This window comes from Eriocheir sinensis, chromosome 34 (genome assembly GCF_024679095.1).
Source record: "Eriocheir sinensis breed Jianghai 21 chromosome 34, ASM2467909v1, whole genome shotgun sequence".
Taxonomy (NCBI): domain Eukaryota; kingdom Metazoa; phylum Arthropoda; class Malacostraca; order Decapoda; family Varunidae; genus Eriocheir; species Eriocheir sinensis.
The window spans coordinates 9,237,163-9,249,186 of NC_066542.1; the positions used below are offsets into that span (position 1 = coordinate 9,237,163).

Genomic DNA, 12,024 nt, shown 5'->3' on the forward strand with positions numbered 1-12,024 from the left:
TGTCACCTCTGTTGCATCCTTTTACCTTCTGGGAATATTTTGTTCAACTATGATTGGTGTTAGAGGCACATGGTCACCTATATGAGCTGCTGTAAGAATATTTTGAGAGATTTTTTGTGGAGTGCCATTTTGGTTGCACTAAGCTCATCGATTGTCTAGGTTGGCTCACCTTCCCACCTGCAGGGAGTTGTATGGGCTAATGGATGAACCAAATGCAACTGAGACTAGTATACAGTGTAAACAATTGGATAGACTCACTCCACCCTAGTTCAGCTCACATGAACTGGCATTTGCTAGATTTAGTTGTATGCTTGTTTAGCAGATTGTAGGCCTTTAAACTGGTAAATTATAGCAACTAGTGACTGTACCATGAGTTGAAAGTCACACACATAGCTCAAGGACTGCCTGTGTATACATAATGTTTAATGTTTAATATAAATATTTTATTTTTGATGCTACCTCATCCTTAAAAATAATTCTTAATGAAAACATTTTATTTTACTAATAACATTTTTTCCACCAATGTTTCCAGGACCAGCTATTGCTCCCCTGACAACCCTTGGGATGTTTGAGGTAGAAGAAACCAAGCTTCACCGTGACATCTATGTCAGCTGGCAAACAGTTGACCCTCTTTATGAAAATGGTCCAGACTTTGCCTATGAAGTGAAGATGTACAACAGACATGAAGGGTATGCTGGGAGTTGTCAAGTGCTTGCTTTAGACTTTCAAATATAGTTTTAGTAAATAAGAATTGCCAGGTAATATGCTTTTTTTTCTGAGATGTGGGATTTCTCATATGTAGGCATTATTTTCCATATATAATTGTTAACTTTGCATCATATGTCAGATTTACAAATTTGTACTTTGGCAAGTGTATACTTAATTCTTTTACTCATTTTCAGCTCCCACTTCTCCTCTCTGTCCACTAAAAATGGATTTGCAAAGTTCTCCAGGCTGGATAATAATATTGAATACAGGTAAATATTCCCATATTGTGTGAATGTGTAGTGTGACCGAAGTCATGGGGGCGCATATCTATGGGTATTGTTTTTTGTCACACGATGCTCAACTTTTCTCCTTGTCTGTATGAGTGATGGAAAGCCTTCCTGTAGGAAACACTTGAGCCCTCCTCTTGGATTTTAGCTGCACTGACCCACAGGATGATCTGGGTGACATTGCCTTCCATGGCTGCTCCAGCTTACACACTTCATTTCTATTTTCACTCTTGTTTTAATAGCTACAATGTTTCCTATGGTTTCCAAGAGATTTCCAGCAACTAAATGTTCATAAGGCTGGAAATGAGTTATGGGCATGTTAATAAAACCAATCTTACTGCTTTTGCTGGGCTTTGAATAGCCTACTCTCCCTCCCTCTCCCCCCAAATATATATATATATATATATATATATATATATATATATATATATATATATATATATATATATATATATATATATATATATATATATATATATATTTATTTCAATGTATTTTTGAATGAATAAATTCTATAAAATGACATTCTAATTGGGCTGTCCAACTCTTTTTCATAGGCAATGTCTGTTACTATTATTTTCCCATTTCCAGAATACATAGACAGTCTCTTTTCTAGCATCGGCATCACACCTCAGATTAACATCATAAGTCATGATATTGCGGGTGCACAAATCTTAATAAGGAATTCAAACTAATATTAAATTTGCTGTAATGTTATATTAAGCATTTTATAAATTTGTTGCACTTATTTGAGTAATTGAAAATTTCCAGGTTTGAGATCAGACCCAGGAATGGTGAAGGTCTTCCTGAAGATCCAAGTGTGAGATCAGAGGTAATAGTGCCTAAAAAAGCAGCTTTGCTAAGTACTCCAAGTTACTTCAAAGTCATTGCTTATCCTGGCAGCAACACAACTACATACATGGTCAGGTGGCGGCTTCCTGAGCACCATCATGCAGATCACAATATAGAAACGGTTACCCTTTACTGGTGCAAACAAACTGAATATGAAAATCGTTGTCAGGTGAGTTTCTAATAGGTTGCAATATTTTAGTATTGACTTCTTTGCGATTTTTTTCTGCAGAATTGAGAAACATAATTCTAATACTTTCAATTAAAGAAAAGATTGGAAGGCAATTACTGTACAGTTTTTACAATGATTTGCTTTTCTGGAAGGTGTGTGAATAATTTTCATGTAGTGATAAATCATGCAATGAATGTTATGATTATAAACACTAAATGTATTTATGTATTCCACAGAATAAAATAGAGTGGGAGATAAGTGATGAGCCAAACAACTTTGTAAAAAATCTCACAGGATATGACACTACATCTCGCTACATGTTTGGCATTTCTGTCAACTCCCACAACTCATCCAGTGGAATCAAGTGGAGTGCCTGCATTGCTAGGCACGGTGTCCAACAACCTGCACTGCAAAGATTTTATCATACATATGTGTAAGTTCTACAGTAAAGGTTAAAGTTAATGATATCCAAGTAAATTAGAAAATGATTCTATGCATAATGATCTTTAGTGTCTTGAATCACTTAAAATTAATGATCATTGAGGTGGAGGGTACATTGACAAGATTTTAATGAGGGTATGATAAGATGGATACCAGGGGAAGGTAAACTGTTGTAACTTGGATGTTGCACTGGCACTGTGTCTCGGGTTAAGAGGTTCTCACCCACTACAGGCTCAAGGGAACATTAGTGAGATGCAAAAGAAGTAAATATATATATATATATATATATATATATATATATATATATATATATATATATATATATATATATATATATATATATATATATATATATATATATATATATATATATATATATATATATATATATATATATATATATATATATATATATATATATATATATATATATATATACTCCTGTGCCACATAAAATACACCGTGGTGTTGCCTCCTATAATCGGTGTCACATGACATGGCGCAAAAAAATCAGACTTGGTATCATTGCAGTGGCAATTTTCTCAACCTCTCCCAACTAGCAGCAAAATGACTTGGTACTCCAGCTAAAACCCTTATCAGTTTGCAAGATACCGGATCATAGTGATAAAAATGAATTCAGTGACTTCTTAGCTAATTTGTGTGTTTATCAGACTTGAGACAAAGCTGAAACATTTTCACCATAAAAGTAAGTAAGAGTTGGAGCGGCACATGATGGACAACATCCAGCGACTGAGGCAAATTTGAAGTCCTGTGAAAGCTGGATTTTTCCCTTCTACTCCTCCTCCTCCTCCTACTTCTCCTCCTCCTCCTCCCCTCTTCCTCCTCCTCCTCCTCCTCTCCTCCTCCTCCTCCTCCTCCTCCTCCTCCTCCTCCTCCTCCTCCTCCTACTACTACTACTACTACTACTACTACTACTACTACTACCACTACTATTACTACTACAGCTACTGCTACTACTACTACTACTATAACTACCATAACCACTTCTACAACTACAGCTACCATTACTATTACCACTACTACTACAACAACTACTACTACTATAACTACATCTGCTGCTACTACTACTACCACTACTACTACTACTACTACTACTATAACTACATCTGCTGCTGCTGCTACTACTACTACTACTACTACTACTAAGTGCCACAGTAAAGTATACATGATGCCCTTCATTAACTCATCTAATATAAGATTTCTTGGTAATTTTTAGTGTTATTAGTCCTGGTGTTTGGTGATGCCACATAGTCAATGTAAATACTGGCCTTTGGCAAATACCGTCTGTTATGCTATTATTTGTCCTGAGATGTATTTCCATTATTTGTGGGTAATAAATGGCAAGAAAGAGGAGCCATTGTAAGAATATATATATATTTAGATAACTTCACTGCTAATGTAGAAAGATGGCAGAGAGAGAGCAGCCTGTGTTAATGCAAACGACTAATAGGCTAGCTGCACACTCATAGTTTACTTTTGGCAGCCCTGGGTGCTAAGATAACAAAAATGAGACAAAAATGTATGTTAGAACAAGTTAAGAATAGGCCAGTGAGTGCACAAGACCATCACCCAAGCAATGATGCCAAGTCCGCAAATCCCTCCCTAACAGAGTCTCTGCCCCAGGTTACATGACACCAACTATGATATTTACTTCCATGGATGTAATGTTGACTTGAAGGTGCAGTGCTTGCCTAGCTGTATATTGGAACTGAGGCATGATGTTTTGTAACTAATTATAATACAGGGAGGCATATTCAGTTTTACTTAAGGTAATGTTGTGAGCATAGACTTTCTAGGTTAACATTCACCTTATTTCACCTGTTTGGTAATGCATAGCATGATGTCTTTTTCAGGTCTTCAACTGAAGTGAAGCTAAAATGGGAACTTGATTGCAAGGCTGAAGCAGCACAACCAAATGCCTTCAACATTTCATACTGCATTGTTGAAGAAAATGGCAAAAATTGTTCTGAACCTGGTTAGTTTGAGCTTAAATTATACAGTGAAGCAAATATGTATAGTGTACATATAGAAATGTGCTGATATTTATTTTCATTGGTAATCCAATTATGTAATTTATGTAGCTGCTTTTTTAACTCAAGATATATATTTTCAGAGAAGTATGTCAGAGTGGATGGAGAGAGTACTGTGGAGTATGTGGTGAATAACCTTCATCCATACAGGCACTACATATTCAGCATTGCCACCATATCAGACCTTGGTCTTGGAAAATGGACTCCCTCCATCCTTGTGACGACCAAACCCAGCAGTATGTTCCCTATGTGTATATATGTGTGTGTGTGTTCACCTAGTTGTGACATAGAACTGTGCCCGTGGGGTCCATCTCTTGAGTTTCAATAGGTCAAATTTAGATTTAACCCCATCACTCTGGCGACGCCGACGTCAGCATCTGACGGCGTCACCGTATGGAAAGGGTTAGTCCTCTTCTCTTAATCCTCTTCTAAACCTCTTAAGAGGAAATGGAAGAGGATTAAAAGGAATTTAGAGGAGGATTGAGAGGTTTAGAAGAGGATTAATCCTCTTCCATTTCCTCTTGACCCTTTCCATACTGTGATGCCGACGTCTGCGTCATGGATGGAAAGGGTTAAAGCATTTAAGTTTTAAGATTGGACAACTTTGTCCAGACCGTACCACTGTTCACTGCATCTATTGGAAAAATTTATCTTTTCAACCTCATTTCAAGTTCCTTAGTTGCTCCCCCATCCCATACAAACAGAGCATCTATCAATTCTGACTGCAACCTTCATCACCTTGAAGATCACCATCATGCCACCTCGCTCTTTTCTTTCATTTAGGGATGACAGCCACAATTTTTCCTGCCTTTCCTTGTAAGTTAAATCTAACAGACTGGGGACCATTGTATTGTGTGTGTGTGTGTGTGTGTGTGTGTGTGTGTGTGTGTGTGTGTGTGCATATGTGTGTGTTTGTTTATATTCTTGTTAAGATGTATAGTAAAAAATGTTACTTTGTGAAGTTGAATATTTTTGTGTAATATCTAGCAGGATTTTTTCATCATCCAACTTCCAATTACACCTTTCTCCTGACTACAGTGCCCAGTGGTCCTCCACTAAACATCCGAGAAATAAGCACGTCCCAAACGTCAATTTCAATAGCCTGGGATCCACCTGATAAATCTAAACAGAATGGAGAAATAATTGAATATAGCATCACAATCAAGAATGGAGACAACCGGAGTTTTACACAGAGGCGAAATGTTACCACAGTAAGTATAGTTTGTTAGCTCTGTATATTTCATGTTCAGTGATTTCCATCAAGTTATTTGAGTGGAGGCAAAAACAGGAATAATGTTATATTCTTGGAAATTCTGTAAAAGTTCTTATAGTATTTAAAAATGCAAGAAACATTCTTGGTCACTTCTAAAATTTTCTAGATTTTGTTGTTTTGTTTTGTTTGTTAAATCAAAATCCTAGAATTTGAGCATTATGTTTTGTTCCACCTACTTAATTTGCTGGCTTAGAAGATAAACAGTGTAAATATTACTATTACCAACCCCTCATTTTTTTTATAATGAAAAGATCCACTGTATGAGTACCTTCATTCCACAAGCCAGTGAATAATCACTATGATCATCATCATCATCATCATCATCATCAGTTACTCCATGTCATGTAGTATGGGTGTGCAGTACCTAGAAATACTTTCCTAATGTTATTATTACTTTTCTTTTTTTCTTATTTCAGTTCACCACCACAGAACTGGACCCCTACACAAACTATAGTTTTGAAGTTGTTCCCTGCACCAGGGTTGATGGGGGAAAGGCTTGTGGAACCGACGCTGCATATATAAATGCAAAGACAAAGATTGGAGGTTTGTGTGATTTTGTAAATATGTTCCTGAAAGTTGCCATCTATGTACTTATATTATTGATGATTAGTTTATGTATGTGTGTGTTAGTTGAAGGTAGATAACAAAACACACACACACACACACACACACACACACCTAGGTCACCTAGATTGAAGAATGAAATTAGAAAGTGGGAAAGAATACAAAGGGCAGCGACTAAATTACCAGAAACTCTGAGAGAACATACTTATGAAGAAAGACTGGAGAAATTGGGATTTACAACACTGGAGAGCAGAAGAGAGAGAGGGGACCTAATAGCATTGTGCAGGATACAAGAGGGATTGGAGAAATTGGACAGGGAAGACCTAGTGGTACGTGACAGAAGTGTAACAATAGGCAATGGTAAGAAATTGAAAAAGAGCGACTGTAGGAGAGACATCAGGAAATACAGTTTTCCATACAGAAGCATAACAACATGGAACGGACTTGACAAGGAGACTGTGCGTGCAAAAACGATTCATAAATTTAAAGCCAAACAGGATAATAAGCGTTATGGAGACAGGACAGCACGAGCCTAGTACAGCTCTTTTCCTGTATTTCATAACTAGGTAAATACACACACACACACACATGATATACAATTTTTAGATTGATTTTCCCCATTCAGGAATTAACAATGATAGCTATTGTAATTTTAATCTGTTGACAGTAATTGGCCTATTCACAGCTGGGTATTTTGATGCCTGGTACCACCAGAGGGGTGACTTAGCTATTTTTCAAAGCCACTTTGCAAAGAGAAATTGACATTGATTGCCATATCATTGTGAGAGAATATTAAAGATATGTCCATATAACATGATTTATATATATGTAGCATAATCAAACTATTTTCATCCTGTTATAAGATAAAAAACTCATTATGTAAATGATTATTCTGCAAGTAAGTGTGAGGAGGATGGCAAATGACCTGCAATATTATCATTTTTCTTGCCTGAGTTGACAATAATGGTGCCGGTCCTTTGCTGTGCTGTTCATACGTACTTGATAAAAATATTTATGCAATGAGGGGTTGATTTTATAACATGATAAAAATAGCTTTAGCATCCCAAATATGTACAAATCATGTTATATGGATATGCCTTTAATATTATCTTACATTGCTGTAGCAATCACCATCAAATTCTTTTTGCAAATAGCTAAGTCAGCCCTCTGCCCATGGAAGTAAAGAGATTCTGGAGGTAACAGGCATCAAAACACCCTTCTGCAAGCAGGACAGATGAATGTAAGATCTTGTGATATGCAATCAGATGTAATAAGTGAGATTTTCTTTTCAATTTACAGCCCCTGGAAAAATTGATTTATTTCAATATAACTCTCCCTGGCTGTCCTGGGAGCATGACAAGTGCAATGGCCCAAGCTGTTCCTATGAGCTGCAGTACACAGTGAATGATACCACCTTCTGGTACACCACTTCTCTAGGTGAGTTCCGTTTATTTACTATACTGAAATTTATTGCATGAAAAATAAATTATAAGATTGTGTTGCTCATCATTAGGGATGCTGCAATGAACGAAAACTCTGAGGTCAAGAAACAAGTTACTTTTTTGCAATAAGAGTGCATGAATGGAGTCATGAAACAACCAGTATTCATGAAGATGGATTGCAAGATTTAGAGGGAATAGGGTTGTGCCCAAGGTAGCTATAGAGAAATTACAGTTAAACAATAGCTTGTTCCTTGCATCCAGGGGTCTCAAAAGAGCACAAGATTATGCTACTCAGGAAGATCATGAAGAAGTATTACATGTGTGTGATGTGAAACTTGGGAGGAAAATCTAAAATGATTTGTGGCATGTGTAAAAGTCAAATGAAATCATAGGTTGGTACAAATCCATCAAGTTTGGTAGGGATGTGTTGTGTCCCAATGACTGTTAAATATTATAATTAAAAGGAAGAATAAAGATAATGACCCGAGGAGGCAGAGATAATGATATTGCAAAAAGTAGATTGAGTAAGTACTGTACTTCCTGATATATTTGATTGAGTCATATAATGTGGAATAAAAACATCATGAGAGCATTGAATATCATCAGGAATATAATTGTTCCTGATGATGTTCAGTGCTCTCATGATGTTTTTACTCCATTTATTTAACTCAATCAAATGTATCAGGAAGTACAGTACTTAATTACTCAAATCTGCTTTTTGCAATATCCCCATCTCTACCTCTTGAGGTCATTATCTTCATTCTTCCTTTTAATTTTAATGTTTAACAGTCATGGGAACTAAGATTTTAGTATACCTGAATAATTTTGTGAATAAGCTTTGTTTTATCAGGGCACAGTTAACAATGGCTTACAAATACTTGTAGAGCAGATACTTGGGTGCTTTTCTCCTCTCATAGTTTTGGTCTTGGCACTGTGTAACTGAAATGGAACTGTAGTTCTGCAAATTTGTTATAATTTCTTGGAAGAAGATTTATTTTATAACATTGTATGTTCTCTTCTTTTCAGAACAAACATCTGTCTCTTTAGAGGATCTCAACATATCCTGTCCAGTTAAACAAGGAGAAATTCCAGTCAGCTTAAGGGCTGTCAACACAGATGAAGATGGTCATCGTTTGTCGGGGCCTTCATGGGACATGAAAGTCACTTGCCCAAGCAAAGGTAGCTATAACAGTGATGTTCCTATCATACAAAGTAACACTCATATTTTATTAGTACCATTTCCTGTAAGTAATCAGTACAATACAAACCTCTTGAGTGTTCTGGGGATACTCAGAGCAGTCTGGTTTCAGGAACATATGCCAGATGCTGAAAGTGTTCGACTAAGTAGTATGACTCATGGCCATAGCAATAATGAAAATTATCAACAGTCTTTGCTGGACACAAATGATGCAGAAACAATTAAGGATGAAATGAGCAGCCTACAATTAATAGCTGAGAGAGAGAACGAGAGAAGTCACTCAGTGTTTGGGAATGACATTAGCAGTCAGAGGGAACCCCATCATGAGAGCATTGAATATCATCAGGAACAATTACAAATGTTCTGGAGATGGGCACCATTTATGAGGCAGAATATTTTTGTGTGGTTTCCAATTCAATTTTTGCATCAAGGTTATCTGAACAACAGAGTTTCTTTGACGAGAGAACATTTTTTGCACTCCGGAAACTCAGACATACCTGAAGCAAGCATCCCAGATGCAGAGGTTTTGGATGATTTTCAAATACAGACTAATGATCATAAAAAATTAGAACGTGGAAATATTGAATTATATTCAGATGACAGGGCTGAGATAAATTTTCCCACCACTTCCAACCAAAGTGAGTCTTACGCTGAAGAGACAGTAACCACTGGAAGCAATCACAAGATACTGGAACATCCTCTCATTGAGCTCCTGAAATCTAAAGATGTTGAAGTTTCACTAAATGCTTCTAGTGACAATTTTGAATTAAAAATCAGTGGCCAAGAAAACTTTTTCAAGTTTCTGCAAAGCATAAATTTTCATATAAACAATTACAGTGCAAGTGAAAGGAATATGGTATCTCAAAATGATCCTCATGAGGCAGGAGCTCATGATCACAAAACTAATGAGAGTAAGATGGATAATCAGAGTAATGATGCTAACATAGATCAAAATCATTCCCCTACTACAACAGTGATTCATAATTTTACAAATGGAGAGATTGTGCAAGAGCAGGCATTGATGAATGAGAGTTCAGAGTTCATGGGACTCTCAGCAAACAATTCACACAATACTGGAGGTTCTGTTAATGACAGTCAAAAGCTCCCTGTTTTAGTTAACTCTATAGAAAACTCTCCCCATCTGTCTCTGTTACCAGCTACAGAAGCAGTTCATGGTCCTCATCTAGAAGGAAACTTTTCTATAAATAATGATTCATCTGTAGATTTAGGTAGTGAAAGTTTTCAGATAGTAAATGCTGCTGAAGAATCAGACAACCCCTATTCTACAGAATCAAACAGTTCCATAAACAAAACTACGAATAACATCAGTCTTTATTCTGAACAAGCGCATTCTGATGTTATATACACAAGTACAATGACTCCAATTCGTAGTGATAGCTTAACTCTAAATGCCAATGAACCAGGGAAGGCTGACATGAATGAGCATCGCTCTCGGAGAAATGTTGAAGTGACCCCTGTTGCTTTTGTTCAAATACCTCAAAGAAATCAGTTTTCTCTTTTAGATTTCCTGCAAGGTAAACACAGAATGGGTACAATTCCACAAGAACTAAATGATCTGTCTCTCAATGATTTGGAAACTAGTCAAAGAGGAGTATTTCATCAAGGTATAGCATTTACTAAAATTCATAGAAAATAGAATACTGAGTCCACATAGGGCTTTAAAAGTGTGTCAGCAAAGTGACAATGGACAAATAAAACCAGTATCAGAACTGACTCAGGCCAGAGAATCTTTGCTACATAGTCTTGGACTAATGGAACCACTTGATGGTAATATTGAATGGGTTTTATCTCAAGAGGGAAAGGGTGGGGGGATCTACTTTACTCTCAACCAGAAGACAATGAAAAGTTCATATTAGTTTTAAATATTTTGACAGAGAGGAAACAAAACTTTAAAAAGATTCCTACAGAGAGGTTAGGTTCTATCTGATTTTTTAGATCATCCTAAAATAACTCATTTAAAACCCAAATGGCTTAGTGGCCTTTTTCTGATTCACTGACAGACAAAGATGTAGCTCTTTACTTGATGAAACATGAAGAGGATGATAGCCACTTAGTATCAGAGAGAGTGGCCATTTATATGAAATTTTACAGGCCATTTTAGCCCCAAAGATTTTGCTTTGAATATTGCCATGCCATCAATCACTGCAAAAGGTTTGAGGAACTGGCTAGTTCTGATGTTTATAGTATTATATGCGTATTCTGCTAAGACCTCAGTTTCTATAGTAAATGTTTAAGTTGTCAAAAGGAAAGGAAATGTGGAACCCATACTTATCAGTATTTTTAGGTAGTCTTAGATGTAAGCTTTTTTTATGGAGTTTGGGGAATATTTAACAAGTTGCAGTATCATTTGATTACTGCCGAATTACTGTATCTCTAAAATGTTGTGTCTATTTTCTATTCCCACTTAATTATTAGTGTTAACAGACGTGTATTGTACTGATAACTTGAAGACCAAAAATCATGCTGAGAAAAAAAGTTTGAGGTAGATTTAAAGTTGTCAGTTCCATATCGTCAGTATGTTAGTATTGTATATACCATAATTATGCACGATGATATAGGACGTGTGAAGCACTTTTATTTGTGTAAGAAATTCCTTTTTCTAAAGCATGGTTTTTAGTGAATGAGTCTACTTATTCTGAAAAGATGTTGAAAAGTACTAAAACTACATTTTTGTTTGAGTCTGGCTAACAGCTGATGTGGCGTAGCAAGCCCAGCTGACGTGACTCATTACTCTTAGAGTCATACATTTTGATGCTCTGCACATATCAATGTTATTGGTGGATCCTGCTATTCATAATCAACTTATATATTTCCATTGGGGATTAGTGAATTGTGTCTGATGGTCATGTCATATCAAAAACATTTCTTAGTGATAAATTGTATGAATTTTGTGAAAGTGTTTTCATTATGATTCAGACTTCATTTTTAGGAATGAAATTATTTCCTTTGACTTTAAAGTCTTATAAACACACACACACACACACACACACACACACACACACACACACACACACACAC

At 36.2% G+C, this 12,024-nt stretch overlaps 1 protein-coding gene across 4 annotated transcripts in view; it reads left to right on the forward strand.

Moving 5' to 3' along the window:
• Positions 1-12,024, forward strand: part of LOC127007029 (uncharacterized) — a 100,751-nt gene that overhangs the window by 64,072 nt on the left and 24,655 nt on the right. For all 4 annotated transcript variants that reach the window (XM_050877513.1, XM_050877516.1, XM_050877514.1 and 1 more), the window contains 10 exons: positions 533-689; positions 903-977; positions 1,767-2,016; positions 2,253-2,449; positions 4,332-4,453; positions 4,592-4,744; positions 5,547-5,719; positions 6,198-6,324; positions 7,645-7,782; positions 8,814-8,966. In XM_050877513.1, the coding sequence (XP_050733470.1) occupies positions 533-689; positions 903-977; positions 1,767-2,016; positions 2,253-2,449; positions 4,332-4,453; positions 4,592-4,744; positions 5,547-5,719; positions 6,198-6,324; positions 7,645-7,782; positions 8,814-8,966 (1,545 nt within the window). The remainder of the gene's footprint in view (positions 1-532; positions 690-902; positions 978-1,766; positions 2,017-2,252; positions 2,450-4,331; positions 4,454-4,591; positions 4,745-5,546; positions 5,720-6,197; positions 6,325-7,644; positions 7,783-8,813; positions 8,967-12,024) is intronic.